The 20,277-nt window shown below is 32.3% G+C and overlaps 2 protein-coding genes across 6 annotated transcripts; both read right to left on the reverse strand.

Moving 5' to 3' along the window:
- Nucleotides 1-573: 573 nt before the first annotated feature.
- Nucleotides 574-5,195, reverse strand: LOC100790861 (protein DENND6A). 3 transcript variants are annotated; one of them, XM_006600718.4, is made up of 6 exons: nucleotides 4,882-5,172; nucleotides 4,507-4,716; nucleotides 2,621-4,404; nucleotides 2,267-2,459; nucleotides 913-1,246; nucleotides 574-817 (listed from the first exon to the last, which is right to left on the reverse strand). In XM_006600718.4, exons 3-5 carry the CDS (start codon nucleotides 4,234-4,236, stop codon nucleotides 1,025-1,027), a joined length of 2,031 nt encoding a protein of 676 aa, XP_006600781.1. In that variant the 5' UTR covers nucleotides 4,237-4,404; nucleotides 4,507-4,716; nucleotides 4,882-5,172; the 3' UTR covers nucleotides 574-817; nucleotides 913-1,024. The 3 variants fall into 3 exon arrangements, with proteins under 3 accessions (XP_006600781.1, XP_006600780.1, XP_006600782.1); XM_006600717.4 differs by lacking the exon at nucleotides 4,507-4,716 and having other exon boundaries at nucleotides 4,882-5,195; XM_006600719.4 differs by lacking the exon at nucleotides 4,507-4,716 and having other exon boundaries at nucleotides 4,781-5,172.
- Nucleotides 5,196-9,630: 4,435 nt separating this feature from the next.
- LOC100791390 (uncharacterized) lies at nucleotides 9,631-18,044 on the reverse strand. 3 transcript variants are annotated; one of them, XM_003549755.5, is made up of 14 exons: nucleotides 17,585-18,044; nucleotides 16,173-16,263; nucleotides 15,830-15,914; nucleotides 15,425-15,509; nucleotides 15,034-15,103; nucleotides 14,027-14,096; nucleotides 13,159-13,204; nucleotides 12,800-13,046; nucleotides 12,517-12,722; nucleotides 11,613-11,687; nucleotides 11,005-11,074; nucleotides 10,695-10,775; nucleotides 10,138-10,217; nucleotides 9,631-10,001 (listed from the first exon to the last, which is right to left on the reverse strand). In XM_003549755.5, exons 1-14 carry the CDS (start codon nucleotides 17,698-17,700, stop codon nucleotides 9,923-9,925), a joined length of 1,401 nt encoding a protein of 466 aa, XP_003549803.1. In that variant the 5' UTR covers nucleotides 17,701-18,044; the 3' UTR covers nucleotides 9,631-9,922. The 3 variants fall into 3 exon arrangements, with proteins under 3 accessions (XP_003549803.1, XP_025982210.1, XP_014625397.1); XM_026126425.2 differs by lacking the exon at nucleotides 17,585-18,044 and adding an exon at nucleotides 16,568-17,527; XM_014769911.3 differs by lacking the exon at nucleotides 10,695-10,775 and having other exon boundaries at nucleotides 17,585-18,043.
- Nucleotides 18,045-20,277: the final 2,233 nt, after the last annotated feature.

Below are 20,277 nucleotides of genomic sequence, written 5' to 3' on the forward strand. Positions count from 1 at the left end.
TTAGACGAAGTCTTTAAGTGATATTGTAATAAGCTTTTGCTAGTTTCCATACCTTTCTTAAAGTGGTCTTGTAACCACACATCAATTCGGCAAATTACAATTGTCACCATATTAATATCATTGTTTTATCAATATTTTTAAGTTATTAAAAATATGGATGCTGCAAAGTGACTCGTAAATAGCAATGTGAAACTGCCAGTGAGGGTTGCAACATGTTAGAAAATGCCTTAGTTATTCAGCTATGGAGGTTACTAAGTAATTGTCGGTAAACAGAGTCTTTAAGTGATATTATAGTAATGTTTTCTGTTATGTTATGCTTTTGAGAGCACTGATTTGTAGTTTCTTTTTTTAATTGTCAGATACACTTTAGCTCTGTATAAAGAGCAATATAATTTCTGAAATCTGTGTGCTTGCTGCTATAAAAAATATAATGTTCAGTTTCTTTGCCTTTTCATATTATTCTTTTAGTTTGTTTTTGCTTTGTATTTCCAAATACAAAACAACAAGATACAACCCATGTAAATGAATCTTTGCTCGAGAGATAATCCATTGCATACATTGAGAATTTTGGAATTGTAGAAAGCATGGAATAGAGATCATTACTAGAGGCTAAAATAAAGTGAATAATTTACAGCTTGGTCCTTCATAATAGAAACAATATGAAGCCACAATTATAACCGACAAAGGCAAGCTTACAACCTGGCTAGTTTCAAATAAATCAATTTTCCATGTATGTTTGTCAAGAGGCAAGTTCTCTCATGTCTGCTTCTCAAAGTGGATTGATCAATCAAATTGCAGTTATCACACAACTGTTTATCTGAAGAACAATATAAAAATCAGCAAACACGTTCTATTGAAATGAATCGCACGACATAAACAGGAAAATAAAATGTCTGCAAAAATAAGTCTTACCCCATGGCTCGTCAAAGGTCACAAATTCTCTCAATCAGACAGAAGTGGTGACTTAAAGGAAAAGTGTCTTTCGAGACCATAGGAAGACCACCTGTTTTCATGCTTTTACCATTCAAGTGGGTGATGTAGAAGACGCATCCCCGGCTTGAACAAGTGAGTGTGCTGAAAGTTTTGTCAATTCTGGGCTACCTTGCAGGAGGGATGCCCTTTGTGGATTTGAAATCATGAGCTGTTGCATATCTTTTGTAAGTGCGTTGAAAACTGCCTGAAGATCTCCCATTAGTTTGTGACAAGTTGCCGTGGAATCAATACCTCCATTTCCAGGTTGCTGCAGCTGATAATTACATTTGACAGAGATATAAAAGCACAGTGTATGTGTGATTTACAGCTAAAACAATCCTAGGTTTTACGCATATAACAATATCCTGCAGCACAGTATGCAATGAATAATAATGCACAGCCATGAGCAGATATACTATCAAAAGGCCAATGAAACTTTTCGAACTATGTTTGAGCCTAAGCAATGCTATGTCAATCCATGAAAATACAAATGATAGGTTTTCTTATAGATAGCATGGCAAAAACTTTCATCCCAAAACATCTTATTAGCCAAAGGCTCATGGTATCTGACACACAATCTCTTCTTATTCACAAACTCGATGATAGCAACCCACAACAAGACCCAAGGAGTAGGACCAATTGGGCTCATCGTCAGCAAGGCCCAAATGTCAGACCAGGCCTCCTTCCAAGCTTAAGGATTTTATTCGAATCTAGCCATAGATCTTTCATATAATAATGACCACGTCGATGGCTAAGATGTCATGACAGTTATTCTTATGTTTATTTAAGCTTGTTTACATGTATTTGGGACTCACAGAAGTTAATGAAAATTTCCTTTTTTCTTAAATAGTTTTGGTTACCCTAGTTTTAAGCTAGTTGCTCCTTGTTCACACACTGCCGCCACCCATCACTGGATGAGTGACACAAGCAAGCATTCTCCTCGATGACTGTTTCCCCACAATGTCCAGGATAATAAGACATATTCAGTTGTCATATACTTTTGTGTTGGCATCAGTCTTGGTATATTCAATTTGATCATTTATCTTGTTGGATCCAAAACTAGATATAAATTGCTAGTAAAAAGGGTCCAAGTCCTAATAAAACACCTTCTAAACTTGTGACATAATACATTAGATTAGATACTTAGTCCTTTGCAAATGAAAACAGTGAAAGTAATTTTAATTAAAATAGATGTAGACACATGTCACAAGATTGTCTTGGTGAGGGGAAAATACCAAAAGAAAGGCACTGTCAATTGAAAGCACAATTGGAGGACCCTAGGAGGGTAGTTTACCAGTAATTCTCTAAGCAGAAGTCTCTCTATAACACAGAAAGAATCCACAACTTCCAACTCAGACATTTTAGATATAAGATGCTGTATATCAGTTTTCATTCTTGCATGCCTCCACAATCTATCTTGTTCCTGTTCAGCTACAGCATGCCTCCTCTGAAACCAAGGCATGAAGTTGGGTCCGTTCAGGAACCGCCTGATAAAAAGGTTCATGTGAACCATAAAGACCATAAATCTAATAAGTGAAGTCAGAGGAACTAAAATTTTAGTGCAAGATCACACTGTAAAAGACTATCATACTGAGAGGTAGGCAGCAAATGATAGTACAAGACAAATCTTGCAAATAAAATTCATTACCTGTAGAAGTCAAGCCAGTTAGATTTCATTCGCTTCAAAATGAACTTCCCTGGACCTCTGGCTGATAAACTTGCAAGAAATTCATCAGCATTAAATGGAGGCAAAGAAGGAGGATCTACATAAGGAGAAGATCCTTCCAATGGCGCTGTAGTCCTAAAATATAGACCAAAAGGGGCCAAAAAATTAATTGTGAGCTCCAAGAAATGTCGCCGTAAGATCTCATTGTTAACAACTGACATTGACTCCTCAACTCTTGGCGACATGCCAGCATCTATAAGCCTATTTAAAATAGAGGTGTCTGGCTTAGTTGTGGCAGAATATGTAGTCCAAATGGCTTCCTTATGTTGTGTCATGAGACAAAGAGGACCTTCTCTCCGTAGCTTAATTGCATTCAATAAACTTGAAGGAGAAAACTTCTGCAGGGAAAGTTGTTGAAGCCCAAGACTTTCAGGTCTATTGGAAACCTTTCCAGTAGAAGACCTAGTCGAAAGGGGTACCCTGTTTGAACTAGGAGGTGGACTACCAACTGAGACAATGTGGGGGATTTTACGGAGAGCCTTAAGGAAGAAAATATTTGTCACCCCTAAAACCATTGGGGGGAAGGTTTCCCCTTCTCGAATTGAGTTCAAGCATGCAAACTCAGGATCATGAATAGTAAAATAAGGCCGGAAGTCAACACTGCAAAGTAATGGTGCAACCAAACTCACAAGACTAGCAACGGCCTCACAACATTGGGGAGGGGTTGGTGCAATGATAAGAATGGGTTCACCAACGAGTAACAACTCCCATAACAACCAAAGCTGCAATAGAAGGCCACGAAAAGCACCAAACAGATCTGAATCGTGAAAAAGGCCCTGTGGGATATACTGATTATTAGGAAGAAAAGGAGCCACAGGAGCAGCAGATTCATCAAGAGATACTCCATTTTCCATGGGCAAGCTGTGTGCAGGTGGCAGGTTCACTTTAAGCATTGTATTCCCAATTGGAAGATCCATTAACTTACCAGGAACAGGAGCAGGCCATGTTGAAACATAAGCAGCAATATGCTCCAGTGCTATCTTACCAATGTCAAAATATAAGGGACCTACAATTTGTAATAAAGGCCTGAACACACTAGAATAAGGACTGTGGGACAAAATAACCACAGACTTCTGCTCCCCTCCTCGCTTTAGCCTCTCATCGTGTCTCTGTCTATTAAAGACAAAGCCATACATGTATTTAGAAACATTACCACTACTTGTACTGGATAATCTTTTACTAACACTATTTTTATCTATGGACTTTAGAGAAAACTCCTTGTCCACTTCAGTTATCTTGGAATGAGTGGCATTGCTGGTTTGACATTTAAGGTGCCTACGGAATCGGAAAAAGAAGATACAATCATGAATGGTGGAGCGATTTTGTTGCTGGGAAATAGAATCTGGAAACGAACTATAAGCAATCTCCAGTTCCTCATCATGTGTAAGACAACCAGGTGGATAACATACTTCTACGAGTTGGCCTTGTTCAAGATCAAACCTTATAGCACATAAAGCAACAATCCATCTCTGTAAAGACTCTGGATCAAGACTGGGACTAAGTTCTTCTTTAACTTTAAAGGAAGGAGACTGACTCATATCCGATTAAAACACTAATAATACAAACTTTCAATGATCAAAATGATCAACACCACCTCTGACAACCATTTCCTGCTAGAAAACCAGCAGAATCTTCATTGATCAAAGAAGTTCAATTCAAGTTTCACACATGAAATCTCTCTCCCAGTTTACAGAGAACTCAAAAGCCTAACAAATAAACACAAAACAATGCATTAGTTTGCTTATATAACTCTATTTTGGGGTAGTATTAACAACAAACAAGTATGAGGTGTGTAACTCATTGCATACCAGAAACTAAGAAAGAAGGATAGCAATTAACAACTATAACACTTGAAACCTTTTCTCCGGAACAGTGCCAAAGCAGAAAGTTCAGTCAAACAACCATGTCAACTACTTATGTTACTTTGACTAAGAACCGAACAAGTTTTCAGAACAAAGGCTTAAGCAAAATCCAGAATTGCACATAGTTCCCTTCATGCATTTTCTCAGCAACCAAAACTATTAACAAAAATCATGGTGCTAGTCACAACTTCAATTTCAACAAGATCCATCAAAAGGGTACCTGAATATAGGAGTTAGGAACCAAGACACAGTTCCTAACACGAACCCATCTGGGTGGGCAACAAAAAGAAAGCCAAATTGATCGAAAAAAGTGGTATTTACCAGAAAATCAAACAAAGTTGGAAGCTTTAGGCCTTGGAACCAGTAACTATGGCTCCAAATTCCACAACTTTCTGTGCAGACGGCAATGAGTATCCAAATCTATGAACTTTCTGTGCAACAAAATTTCATTTGTTATTAAATATGTGGAAACAGTACTGCAACTGCAAGTTGTGTACATATTTGAAAATAGCCCTTCATCTAAATATCTGATTTTAACATTAAATTATGTTAGCATGTGAATGAGGGGTTTCTGTGTCTGCAGAAGCACAAATTTGGAGCTGCAAGTTTGAAGGCGAAATATAGTTTAAAAACCTATGGATTAAAACTAGTTTATAGGTTAAATTTGTAACATCTGGTTATCCGTAAAATAAAATAAAAAGTTTTATTTAAAAATTAATAAAGTTTTTTAGAAATTAAATAAATAAATAAAAAGAGTTTTTGAATTAAAATAAGAGTTTTATATTATTAGAAAATAAAATAATATTTTAATTGTTTATTTATTTAATAAAATAGTAAAATAGATTTTTTTTTTCTTATAAAATAAGAAAAATAGATTAAGTAATAAGTTTAGAGTATCCTACTTATAAATCACTCTTTTTATCTTCCAAGTTCGTTCTCACATTTTCTGTCTCACTACTTCTTTTTTCCTATATATATATATATATATATATATATATATATCTAAATTTATTCTAGTAAAACTACGATCTTGAATTTTTTAATCGTTAGATCATTCTGAAATTTGTACACCACTTTCAGAACTCATTTTCTCACATTCAAACCGTGAAAATTTCATAAATAATGTCTGTAGAGAGAGAAATATTCCTAACACGGAGAGTGAAATTGAGGTTTTAATCCCTTATCGTGCTCTCTAATGCTTTGGAAATCCTAACAGAACAACTAGAGAAAAACTTGAGGAATCTTAGGAAATTACCAGAGACATCGCTATCACTATCGGACTACACAAGTGAGACCGCTTAGAGGTAATGGATGCATTACTCACGCTTGAGGATTAGAATGAACATATATAGGGATCCTTAGAGGATAAATTTTGGGTTGTTTTGTGAATTTCAATTATGTTCTTATTCTTTTATTCGCGATTTGATTATGTTTGACGGACTGATTGATGTCCCGATGCAAAATTGTTTTGAAATTGATATGTTCCTATGTTGAGTGTGAAATAGAATATTGATTTACTTTATGAGGAAATGAGATATTGATTTTGTATTTTTCCCCTCTTCGTGCTTTTTAGGATTTTTTATATATAGTTTGAAATCAATATTATCATTTGGAATTAGAATAGGCTAACAGAAAGACATTCTTGATTATTATTTTAGTTTTAATATTTAGTATGAGTGTATATATCATTTCATATTGTTATTCTTTAAAACTGGCCAAAATCCATTTAACTATATGGTTCTTCGAATGTTTTAGTGAATCTTTGATGCAGTTTTGTTTGATTATATTTCACTTTGTAAATTCATGATTATAATATTTCTCTATTTAGTTATTTATATATGTAATACTATTTGTATATTATGAATTGTGATTGAAATTGAGTATAAGTAACAAGTTAAGCATGTGCTAATTTGTGAAATACAGGTAAACATATGATGGTGGATTGTAATATTATGAGGTGTTAAATTGTGGACATGAGATATGATTGTGAATAAGTGTGTAACTAATACTTGATGTGATATTACTTATATCTTGAGTTGTGAATTATACAATAACTTGATTGATGTTTACCTTGAGAAAAGTGTTTATACACGATGTATTAAAAGAAAAGTGTAGGATTTCAAGTTAGAAACTTGAGGTGTTAAATTGTAATGCAATGCACGAGGTGTTAAAAGGAAAGTGTAGGATTCCAAGTTATGAGTCTGAGGTGTTAAATTATAGCACAATACATGAGGTGTTAAAAGGAAAGTGTAAGGTTCCAAGTTAAGAACATGAGGTGTTAAATTATAGTGTATTGTGTTAAACATGTTTGAAAATAAGTGTGAGGTTGTGGGTATTGTATAATTCATGAGTAGTATTTGCATGCAAAATTTGTTTTAGAAGTTGGACATAAATCAGGAAGGTGAGACCCTAACAAATTCTTCTGAGTCTAGGCTTTGGGAGTAAATACACTCGGTTTGAGTACTCCTTTAAGCCTATGTTGATCCCATATGATTGGAACATTATCACAAAATAGAGTGGGCCTAACTAGTCACCTTATGATTTTCACTTAGTGAGAGTAACTTGACATACCCATTGTATGACGTGTCTTGTTATGTACTCCTCCTAGGCACCTTGGAGTTGTTATTCACTTATATGGTACTATATTGTATATATGATTAAGTCTTAGTGCATCATCAGTTGCATAACATATGTGTAATGATCATTGTGACTTGCTACATGATGGTGAGTAATGAATTGTGTGAGTGTGAGATGTTGTGCTATGCTTGAGATTTCCTCAACACATGATTAATGTGAAGATGTGGAATGTGATTAAATCCATGGGACAAATGATGTTACGCAATAAGTGATAAAATGATGTGAATTATGCTAAGTTGAACTTGTTATACTTATACTATATATAAGTGTCTTCATTTATCTCTACCTTTTAAGAATGTAATAACTCACTTGATGTGTGTTGTTTGTGTTTAGATCCTATGATGATCTCGAACCTTGTGTTCGTGGGAACATATGACTAGGTGAATTATTTTAAGGAACCTTGTGTTAGAGAACGTCAAACACAATGCTTTAATAGGATGTGACATTAAAGCATGAGTTTATGTTTTAATTACTTGATATTCCAAACATGTTATTTTACTTTACTTTATTTTGTTACTTAACTCGAGTTCTTTTGTAAACTTTAATGGTCTTATTTTAAGCCAAAAATGTTTCTGAGAAGTTTTATTTAATAACAGTGAAACGAATGTGGACCTTTTACCCACGTAAATTTCTTTACAATTTTATTAAATAAAATTGATTTAATTAGATTTCGCATTTTATATATTTTTTTCGTTTATATGCATGTTGAGATAGAAAGTATCAAAAAATTAATATTGTATTCCTTGAATTATTTGAAAAGTTTTTAGTAAGTATTTATAATTATAGATTTATTATTAAATCTCTGAACTTATAAAATTATACTATTTAATATTTAGGTTAAAGGAGTCTATTGAATTGGGATTTTAAAAAAAAATTACGTAAAAATTCTGTAAATTTTAAAGGGTTTTTATAAAAATATAATGACTTTTAAGTTTTTTTAGAAGATTTTTATGCCTACAAATCCGTCTAAAAAAATGCCCATGTAACATTCCTAATGTATTTGAGCAAGGGGTTTCCCTTCTACAAAACGGAAAATAAAAATTCACTTCATTAAGAAAATAAAACAACAACAGAACAAACAAGACAAATAATATTAGAAATACAATAATTTTTTATCAGTAAAAATAGTATATATTATTATGATTAACTACACCACCGTATAAGCACTGATCTTCAACAGAGTATTCTATATTAATGGACAGAAAAGGCACATAAATATAACATAACCAGTTGTTACTCTATATTAAAGTTTTCTTATAATGCCTCCAAAGAAGCTATACCTATACAATTTAATAAACACCCTTTTATATAAGAAATACAAGAATTGAATTGCGATTTTGAGAGAATAGAGAGAAAGGTATTGTGGACGTTGAAGAGTCCGGTTTCCAGGAAAGAAAAAAAAAATAGAGAGGATTTTTTACTGTAGAAAAAGCGCCTAGTAGTGCTACACTGCTACCGTATTCAAGAAGGATAGAAGAAATAATTATATGCAAGGGGAAAAAAAGTCAGAGAGAGGAAAAAAATCTATGGATTTATGGGAGATTGTTTGATGGGTAATTATAACTAAAAAAATCATATATAATTCATCAAAATCTAATTAACAAAATAATCTATCCAAATCTATATGATTTTTAATACTATATGACTTTTTTTTTAAAAATCTTAAAAAATCCTAATTAAATATTATCAAATGTCCTCTATAAATTTATGATAGTCTTGATTAAATACATGAGATTTTTTTATCCAAAAATAAATTATTTAAAATTCTCCTAAATTTGTAAATTGATATTCAATTATTTTAAAATTTTCAAATAGATCTTTTAACTAATTATTTTAATTGAGTCCTAAATCATATAATTCTTTTATTTGAATCTATAAAACTTTTTAAATTGCTAGAAATTATATTTTTTTATAATTATTTTAAGTCTTTATAAACTAACTCGAGAGATTTTTTCTAAGAATATAATTAAAAAAATTAATAAGAAACCTAACTAAACAAATTGAAATAGTTTAGAAATCACAGTAATTTAATCCATCTGAGGCACCTTGATCAAAATTTACTAACTTAATAACCATAAGCAATTGTGTAAAAAAAATAATCATAAGCAATTATGAACAATTTTCTCAGAAAATTTTCCACTTTCTAACTTTTAATGCCGTTAACAATTAAGTAATTTTAATATTTTACTCAATTTTAATTTATCTCTCAAGATTCTAAAGTGTTTTTTAGAAGATTCTAAAGTTATTAATATGGATTTAAAATTAGTTGCCAGTAATATTAATAATTATACAAAGAAAATATTGTATATTTTTTTATATTTAAAAGAATTAAAAAATATTTTTCAAACATTTTCAGAAATGCATTTCACCTCAGAAAAAGATTTAAAAGAAATGCATTACACGCTGATTGACCAAGGAACCGAAAAGAGAATATAATTCAACACTCATCACTCAATTGTAGAGCCTGTAAAAAGATAGTATATATATACAAATTACAGAAGAGACTGAATGCAAAACAAAACAAATCAAACTCAAAATCCAAAGTATATCAAGTGGATGCTCTATTTTTCTTCCTATCCTTTGATGCTGTATTAGACAGTCAAGTTGGTGTCGAATTAATGTCACTGCCAACACTGTACTAAGTATATTCACCCTGTTAAAACATGTTGTCTAGTCCCTTTCTTCTATGATCTTTTAACACGAAAAAAGTTGACCAAGTTAACATCTAAACATCATATACAGGCAGACGCTCAGCAATGGAGTCACGGCAAATCGGGCACTTCTTACACTTCTCTGAGCAAGTGCTGCAGTACATGGAAATCAAGCATAAGACCAAAGCTATTTTGACCAAGAAAAAAATTGATAAATAAAAAAGCATAAGGCCAAACTATAATGTAATGCATGAAGTTGTCCCATTGACCATCACATATTTGATCTCACCTGCAAAGAACACGATGCCTACATGGGAGCAGTACAACGTTAATCTCTCCCTCGAAACAAACTCTGCATAACACTTTCTCCTGATACCACAAGATATGAACAAAAAATTGGTCAAATGAAACTTAATAGTGAATCTAAACACAGCAGTGACTGACAACAATCAGAAACTTAACTTTAATCGGATGAATGGGTTAGAATTGTTGATATTTGTTGTCACAATATCAAAATAATATGTTAGGAAAGCACCAATGCACCATATTAGTGTGAATAACATTACCACATAATAGTTGCTCCAGTTTTATAATTCAGAAATGGTAGTATATTGAATTATTATGATCACAATCTATTCATATTTCCACTATATTCATTAGAGACTTGCCATTGTGACCAACTGATTAACATCAGAAGTCAAAATAAAGAATATTCTGACCAAATGATACCCCATTTATCCTTGCCATTGTGGAGGGCTTCTTCATACATCATATTAGAAACTTTGGAAGATATACAGCATAAGTACATGACTCACAAAATTACTCATTTAAGGTTATGTGTTATACATTTTGAAGTCTTTCATACTCCTGTTGGCTGAACTTTGTAATTTCAGTTTGTTCGCCAAGAGCTGCCTGGAGTCTCCAAACCTGACATTCGAAAATTTTAAGCATGCTAATGAAGGAAAACAAAGTTATTGGCTTCCTGAGAATTTTTGTTCCTAATATTGAACAAAGAACATAAGGAAATAAAACCTATGCATATTATTTCAAACATACTACACAAGGTCATATTCATCTATATGCATAGACGGATAGACCTGAATATACTACACAATAAATTTATATCTATATATTATATTATAAGAATTGTCATCACCTCCTCAGCAAGTTCCTTTTTTGGCATTTTCTTAACAATCTCAGGAGGATAACCACAAAATGTATTATACCTGTGCAGTGGGAAGTCAAAATGTACCAAGATCATTAGAAACAACTACAAGGTGAACATAAAGCAATAAAATTGAAACTAGCTTAATGTATCACGAGCAGAGGCAAAAAAGGATGTCTTCATATAGTATTGAACTTGTAAAGTATATATCATAGTCAAACAAATCTAGTGTCACTTGTCACTGTCAAACGGGAAAAGAAAAAAAACAGAAACCTACTATTCTGGTACTTAAAAGATAAAATGTCAGCCCAATTTGCTTCCCGTGTTAAATATTTCACTTGAGTACTTGATTGATTCAACTCATCTCAATTTGGTCTATCCATAATTCCATACACCCTATGTATATGGCAAGACTTAAAAAAAAAAAAAAAAAAGAACAAACTCAGACCAATAAAATAAGACTTACTGAAAATTAAACACTCACAAGCAAGCCAGATGAATTGACTAGAGACATTGTCGTAGATATGAATGAGACAGCATGCAAGTTACATTATTTGATGGTACACGCCAACGTAGTAATAAAATGAAATGAGGATTACCCAATTGCTCCCTCATGGTATAGTCGTGCTTGTTCTTCCCGACTCCCTTCATCAATTGACCACCAACCTAATAATCTGATTGCATGAATTGTCAGAATTCAGATGTGGTTGCAGCATAGTACATGCATATGGTAATTCAACAAGATCACAGCTTCACTTTTTGAAAACTTTGACCCAAATTAGATTTGTCACCTCCAATTAAAATAGTGGTAAAACTAATAAGGAGAAATATTCAGATTAATCCCTTGAAGTTTGGAGATATTATGGTCAGTTTGTGCACTAAACTAATCAGAGCATCTTTTTGAAAAATTTGACCCCAATAGATATTGGATTTGCATCTAAAGTCATAGTAGTGGCAAAAATAATAACAGATAAAAATCAGATTTCTCCCTGCACATTTGGGTTTGAAGACAACCTTGGGTAGTGGGTACACAACAAAGACATACATTGAATTTGTGAAACAAACCAATAAGAACATCCAGTTTGTCTGCATATTCTACATGAAAGGTCCCAAATTAAAAAATGCACATAATACACATAATACATTGTATCTATCCAAGAATTCTCCTAGGATTAGACATGATATCACTATGCAACCTCATGGACTCAAATAACTGAGCTGCTTTGATCCAAATTTTACTGAAAATAGCTTATAAAATAGAATGCAGTAATCAAGGATTTATTTAATTTGAGAAAAAAGAACAGGGGGAAAGGAGGTTTATATCACATGTGCCACTCGTTTGTTGACTGTTAAATTTAGTTATAAATTGGAAAAGAGCTCAGAAATAAGTGATAACAGAATAAAGCTCAGGGGAACAGAATGACAAATGAAATCAGACCAAACCACTCAGTTTAAATCTAAAGTTTTCCCTAACAATAATAGCAATAAAAGAAAATTCATTACCTAGAACCATGATGCAAGAACCCCAAGCAATCATGAGCTCTTGAAGAAAATCTAAAATATATTCCTCCACCAGCTCCACTTCGTAGCAGAAGCACAAGTTTCTCCCCTAATTTAGATGCAGATAACATTACCCCAGCTCCTTGCAGTAGGAAAAGGGGAGAGAAAATAACTGGAAGAGGTATATGTACAGCACAAGCAGGTGTTCCCTGAAATGCAAAACAGTTCAGATCTCCAAAAACAATATTCCAAAGGCTGGCCAAACACACAATTCAATATCATATACCTCTAGATGCATACAAAGAAGAACCTGGAATACAATAATTGGTACTTTCATGAAATGACCTCCTATGTCTTGAAGGCTACACATTCTCCCCTGGTGTTGATTTTCGTCTGTAGAAACCACTAAACCACTGTTCCAGTCAAGATATGTAATCGTAGTTGAAGATGAACTACTGGCTTCTCTTGAATTTCTATGAATGACTGGATTGGACCACTTTGTACATACAAGGAAAGCAAAGCACTCGGCAATACTGCAAAATTATAGGTCATAAAAACCTTATATAAAGCTTTCATGTCAGTATTTTAACAAACACAACTTATTAACAAAATGCATTTTTTAGCACTTAAGACAAAGAAACCTACGCAAAATTAATAAACAAGTCCCACCAGCCCAGAGCACCTACATCACCTGTAATAGACAAGAAAAATGAAGCCTTACTTATAGAAAGACGACATCATATGAATAAAATATCTTAGACATATAAATGCAAGAGTAACCAAACTGTATTAGTCATCACCTAGATGCTATCACTTAATACTTATCACAAATTTCAAAAGGATCAAATTTTATGCAAGATATGGACTCCGTATTTGCATTCTTAAATTAAAAAAAAAAAGAAAAAAAATATTCAACCTAATACTGTAGAATCATACTGTGCTTGTCTTTTTATCAAATATGTACAACATCCAGTCCAATGAAGCAGGTATATGGAAATGTATATTTCCATAACTTCAAACTGAGATAAAAATATATTTACAATGAATAATAATTTTTAGCACATATTTCAAGTTGAGTGAAATATGCATGAAGCATGAGAAATTGACCATTTGAGAACACATTGTTTGTGCCACTCAATATCTGATAACATGGGGAAAAAACAAAAAAGTACACTAAATTCTGATTCATTGTTTGAGTAATCACACCTTAAATCCAGCACAATAAATGGGTACTTAATTTGAGGGGAACATACTCTTATGAAGTATAGTCAAGAAAAATAAATTTGGTATTTATTTATTTGTATAACTTAAAAGTCTTATCTCGCCAGGGAAAATATTGAAGAAAAAATATAACAAAAATATACTGTCACCTTTTCAACAGCAGTATAAGACAAATTCCAAAAGGAATCATGAGATCACAACATTGTTATCATGAGATGAAAAAGTAATAACAACATAATTTATAAAGAAAGAGGGGGAAAAACATATATCAACACTTAGAAGAAAGAGTTACCACTAAGTTTTAGGAGTGTGAAGACTGTAGCAGCAATGAAGAACACCATAGAGATAGCAACCCAAAAATGCTACAAACAACAACATAAAAAGTATAAATGTATAATAAGGCTTTACCAATTTCAAGTTATAAAATATCTCAATGATAAAAAGAGGCAATTCAAGATCATAGTTGAAATCTGTCAAAAAAAAAAAAAAGACCACAGTTGAAAAAAGATAACAAACATTACAAAATTTCAACTTGACTCAAGCAGAAATTGCTATCAGAAAATTTCCAAATTTAAGTATTCCTTAAAAATTTGGTGCACATCACAATCAGAGAGTATTGGGAAACACCCAAGTCCCACATCAGCTAGAGATAAGGCCAATATAGAGTATATAAGTGGAGGACAACTCTCACCCTTCGAGCTAGCTTTTGGGGTTGAGTTAGGCTCAAACCTACATTCTAGGTGAGAGTACTGCACTGAATTTGGCATGACAAGATATCCTCAAAAGTAAACTAAAGCATAACAATATTAAGCAATTTTATAGTGCCAAAAATAGGATACCTGCAACAATTTATAACACTAAACTTCAAATAAAAATTAAAAAGTTTTTCAAAAAGGCAATAGCAGTTTCTGCACAGCACAATAGAATATCAAGTAAAAATTTAGAAGAGCATCAATACAGGGTTAATTGGAGATGGAATTGAAGCTACATTAACCTCAAATTCACTCTTCTGACAATAATTTGAAAACCTACAGCATACAGCTTCAACTGAATCCTAATGCAATTTTACTGTGGCATGTATACTTAGATAAAATAGAAATACTTTGGTGTCTAACCATCCCCATATAAAATTATCACATTGTCAATGACGAAAGAGTTGTTTCCTATTTTACTGTGGCATGAGCACCATGAAATAAGGACCTGTTTGTTTCCTATTTTTGAAAACTATTTTCTGTTTTTAAAAAAACTTGTTTGAGAAGAGTAGTTTTTGAAAATTATTTTCAAAACTAATATCCTTACAGGGAGAGTTTCCCATATAGCCTCATCACTCATATTTTCTTCATCCCCTGGCATTAGAGCCTTACACATCCTGCAAAATAAAAATATAGTTGGTTACAAAGGGCAGATAAATAATTGATGAATATGGGCCCCCACACCAATGAATTATTCTGAAGGGGTTAACATTCATCTCTCTAAAACAAAGCATGTCATAACAAACCCATTGTGCACATCAATAATTGAGATTTAAAAAATTCCAAAGAAGTAAGAGATGATAAAGGAATTCACTGAAGTATCTAGTCTAGCAGGTGTAAGGAACTCAGAAAATTACTCATGTAATCATTGATTTGTCTAACATAAGAGAACAACCCAAAAGAAACTACGGTCTATGGGAACATCCTAAAGAAGTTACCTGAAATTGTCAATGAGAATAATGATTTCAAATGTTAGTAAGGGAAGAAACACTATCTTTAGATCAACTGCAGCATAGCCAAGATCTGTGCAAGAACAAATGCATTAGTATAATTGGAGATTTTGCATAAATGTCATTACAGAATTTAAGTCTTCTATTGCCCCAAAAGTCTTTCATTTATAGACGGAAAAATGCTCACAATTATATAGTAGGAGCTTGTGAGCATCAAGTAACTGGAGGAACAAATCATAGTATGATACTAACTTCATATTTATTCACCAAAAAAAAAAAATACTAACTTCATATTTCTTTAGAGATACTCTATGCACAGATAACTGAAATACATATTTATTGAATACATGAAAATAATTGGAAATTTGTATTTATGCTAAGATGAAAGCATACCATATAAGCTCTCAAGGTATATACAAAGGAGCAATTCAAATGCAATAAGCAATGGTGTTGCAATGACGGCATGGCATGGTGCCCACTGTCACAATAGAGCAATTCAGTATGGTAAATTTATTCATCATAACATCATCAGGGGAAAAAACGCTATATAATAGTAATTTATACAAGAGAAAACAAGGAGCGCCCTATTTTGAGTTTTTATCCCTGATAGCCAAAGAACAATACACAAATTCATGGTTTGGAAATCAAATGGCCCAATACTGACAACCGCTACGGCTAAACTAAAACTCAAAATAGAAAATGACTTAAATTTCAGTTAAGAATCACATTGGCATACATTTCGATTACGTGGAGCAGATGGCGCAGGTAATGAAAACCTTCCTCGAGCCACAACACCATGGAACATCCAAAGAGGTGAAAATATTACCCTGTATATTAAAGTTGAAGTCAGTCGTCAACAAGCACCATCTTCTCAGAACCTAATATACACCACACCTTTCCATACATCTTTACAACCATAAAATTTCCATATTAGTGGACTTGCACCAAACCAACACCATGGCATACACTTCAGGACACATTTTACATTTTTTTCATTTATTTACATTTTTTTGCTAAAAGATTATGAATTTTAATGTACTTGCACCAAACAAACAGCATAATATGTTCTTGCACTGCACTTAATAATTTAGGGTATTACACAGCAATTATTTTAATTGAATCTCATAATACCTTCCAGATAACTATTAACTTTTTGAGGCACAACATCACACGATGATATGAAGCCACTTCACATTTCACCACCTATGGAGTCTTTCTAACCACTCAGGCTTCAACCTAAAGGTAGGCCCCCACTTTGATTTCTCAGGTAATCATTTTGGTAGCTTATTAACTACTTAACACACAGGCATCATTCCAACTCCAATTGAAGCAGAAGCTTGCACACTCTTTGATTATCTTGGTCTACCAAGTGTTTATTACACAATAGTGAAATGCACTTATTCCCATTCTCCCCGCTCAACCACTGAATCGAATTATCTCCAGCCACCCAACTACACCCAAAATAGAGGTTCAGAAAGGAAGCAAACTAACACTGCCAATAACCCCAAGTTCCAGGTTTTAGGTGGGAATTATACTATTATCAAAACGGGTTCTACAACCTCTTATAGAAGCATAACTCTTGCAAACACTTTTAATAGTAAAAAAGAAAAAAAAAACTTTACGTCACAGAACTCACTACCAAGTGAAAAACCACCAACATTGTCGGTTTGTACTCTGCAGTCTGCACGTGTTTCCATAAACAGAAACACATTGATTTTAAATTAATTAATCGATTAATACTACCATCAAGTAGTACCACCCCTATATTCTTTCTTACCAGAAAATTCAACCGTGCCAATTTTGAGTCAAATAATCATCAAAGGCAAAACCATAATGATCAACACAAAACAGGTCTACAAAGCAATGCATGTGGGGCCAAACCCCTCATCTCCAAAGGAAAATAATAATAATAATAATAGCAAGTCTCGGGTTCGAGCCTTGTGATGGAAAAAACGTGGTTGGGAGGTGGTCAGCCAGGTTCCTAAAAGAGGATGGTCATCGGCAAATCCGGTGATACTCCATACCAATAACATGGTTAAATAATAATAATAATAATAATAATAATAATAATAATAATAATAATAATAAAGAAGCAGACAAATAGAAAATCGGCGTTGAATTGAAAGGGTTCTGGGAAGAAAAACAAACCACCAAGAACAAGAGAGGTTGTGATCGAGCTTGAGAACGAGGAAGAGAGTGAAGCACAAAAGGAAAGTGTGTGCAGCCAAGGCCTGTGCTGAATTCAATACCCTGCGCCAGCTCATCTTCCCTAACTCTCTCTTTTTCCTTTCTGATTGATTGATACTATTTTTAACACAGCACACAGAAACCAAATCCTAATCCAGAAAACAAACCACACAAAATTTATACACAAACACCACTTGATGGATGGACACAACAATCCAAAAAATATATAAACAAAAAAAAAAAAGCCCTAGGTTAGGTTTCCAAGTGAGTCAGGCACAGTGTATTAGTAGTGTTGGGTTGAATTCAATTTCTAAGTTGGGAGATGAAAAAGAAAAAGCAAGGGGTGCCATCTGAAAGAAGAAAAGCAAACATTCATGTTTGGTCTGCTTCAATAGGATTATTATCAAGATTAGAATAACCTCTTTTTTTTTTTTTTTAATGTCTCTATATATTTTATATATTTTTTTATGGGCAACTATTGTGAGTTCAATTAATCTTTTTTGTCTTGACTTGAGGTATTGGGGTGGAGTCAACTAGGTGGGTAAATTACTTTATTATTATTATAAACATTTAAATAATAATGTTATTTTATTTTTTTAAATATTTTTCAATATTCAAAGAAACAGTGAATGTTATTAATATTATGATATGATGACCATGAAGAATGAATGAATATAAATGTATCTAAAAAGATGAATATACCTTAAAAAAAGATGAATATAATAAAATTAACAAAACCCACTTAGTCTCTCTTTACCGTTTGTTTTGCTCTTCGTTCGACACTTTGGCTTGGCTTCAACGCGCGCCGGTCCCAACCTCCATGTTTTGATTTGGGTGGTTGTCGGTGTTTAATGTTTATACTCTCCTATTAGTAATATTAGTTTTTTCATAATGCCTAATAATATTTTTCTAACAATATTAAATATTTTTATCTTTCATTTAATACTGTAATAATATATAAGAGAATATATCATTTTTCTTTTAATATACTTTGAGTAAATGACTATTTTCTCCCTCCTTTTAATCCTTTTAATTTACTGTGTTTATTTTTGGTTAACACGTTCTGATGCACTTCATCTCTCATCACAATTGAGTATTTCGAAAGTTAAAACAAGCACAACATTAGCCACAGTCAAAATGAAAGGCGTGTGTGTCTGAAGTGATGAATGATGAGTGATAGTGATCTCAATCCGCAAGCACACGCTAAGCAAAGTATATAATATGCTTATATTTATTTCTCTTGTTTTTAATTGATATACTAACTATGTTTTTTTTTTCTCGTATCCCTTATACATACGCCATATTAAAATAATTTTATGATTGTACATACACTAGTTATAAATTCAATTTTTATAACTTTTGTCTTAATGAATCTACTTATGGATTTTGATTTATAATATTAGTATAGAGTCGGCTCGTGCATGAGATACCACATCAACCATGTAGCTGTATAAGACTGATTAAGACCTCTAAAATGTATTGGGTCAGCATAAAACTTTATTTATTATTTTTTTTTCCAATAAAATATACTTTTAGTTAAAATAGATATTTAAAATGTTTTATAACAAATAGATATTTTTAACATTTTTTTGATAAAAATCGTTTCGTACTTAAAAATTAAAACTTATAAAGACACTTTAAAATTTGAATTATAATTTTTAAATAATATATTTTAATTTACCCTTATATTTTCCAACAATTATTATGTCATTAAGTAACTTATCAACTCTCTTTTTTAACATTTTTTTTCACTTGTATAGAATAACAATTTATAAATTTTATGGATAAACTTGTTCATAAGTACTTATACCATAAGAAAATAAGAATAAAAAATGAAATAAGTCTCTTCATAAATTAAAATTAATTTATACATGAATTAATTCATAAAAAATCATATTAACTAATCCAAAAATTAATTTTAAGTTTATGCTTAAGTTAATTTCCTTCTCTAACTTATATCAACCCGTTTGTGGCATCTTGCATTGATTCTCTTGCAAGTATCACTATGGTTTATTGATGGTTCAATTCTGATCTAAAACCATATTCATGAATCATTGAGTTTTATGTTTTTTTCTAAACAGAGGCTTAGGTTGCTCACACAAAACTAGCTTCTCCTCACCACTTGATAAAATATCATATCTTGCTTTTGGTAAGGCATGATTGGGAATGATGCAATTAATGAAAGAGATCAAATGAGACGAAATTTTGTGGGATAGAGGGTAACTCATGAGTCATGAGCAATGGCAGAAATTCTTGCCCATCTCTTGAGACAAGAAACACTATTTCAAGTTGAGGGTCCATATGTCCCACAACTTTTTATTCAAGCAATGAACGTCTCATTGTTGGTTTAGAAAAGCCCTTCTTTTATTTGTTCAAGTAAAAGCTTTATAATGTTAACCAATCAAAAGTCATTATTAGTAAGATTTTTAAAATAATTATCATAAAAGATATTAAACTTACCATAAATAATAATAATTAAATAATAATGTAAAAATCAGTACATACGTTATTTGTTTAGAATAACAGTATCATTTTTTAGGTGCGATTCTTACATTTTTTTATTTTTAGATTCTTTTTTTTTTAAAATTACCTTAGTTTATTGAGTCACATTAACTATTTTTCAGTAACTAACTTATTAAATCACCTTAGTAGTA

Source organism: Glycine max, chromosome 17 (assembly GCF_000004515.6).
Source record: "Glycine max cultivar Williams 82 chromosome 17, Glycine_max_v4.0, whole genome shotgun sequence".
In the NCBI taxonomy this organism is placed as follows: domain Eukaryota; kingdom Viridiplantae; phylum Streptophyta; class Magnoliopsida; order Fabales; family Fabaceae; genus Glycine; species Glycine max.

Bases quoted from the DNA above. Each gene is read 5' to 3' on its own strand.
- LOC100790861 (XM_006600717.4), bottom strand. From the start codon at position 4,236: ATGAGTCAGTCTCCTTCCTTTAAAGTTAAAGAAGAACTTAGTCCCAGT. The intron at 2,460-2,620 runs GTAATGAATTTT...CCTTTTTATCAG, and splicing joins AACTGGCTTGACTTCTACAG to GCGGTTCCTGAACGGACCCA. The intron at 1,247-2,266 runs GTAAACTACCCT...TGTAATTATCAG, and splicing joins TTCTGCTTAGAGAATTACTG to CTGCAGCAACCTGGAAATGG.
- LOC100791390 (XM_003549755.5), bottom strand. From the start codon at position 17,700: ATGAGCTGGCGCAGGGTATTGAATTCAGCACAGGCCTTGGCTGCACAC. The intron at 15,510-15,829 runs GTATGCTTTCAT...GTTCTTGCACAG, and splicing joins ATACCTTGAGAGCTTATATG to ATCTTGGCTATGCTGCAGTT. The intron at 15,104-15,424 runs GTAACTTCTTTA...TTTATTTTGCAG, and splicing joins ATTCTCATTGACAATTTCAG to GATGTGTAAGGCTCTAATGC.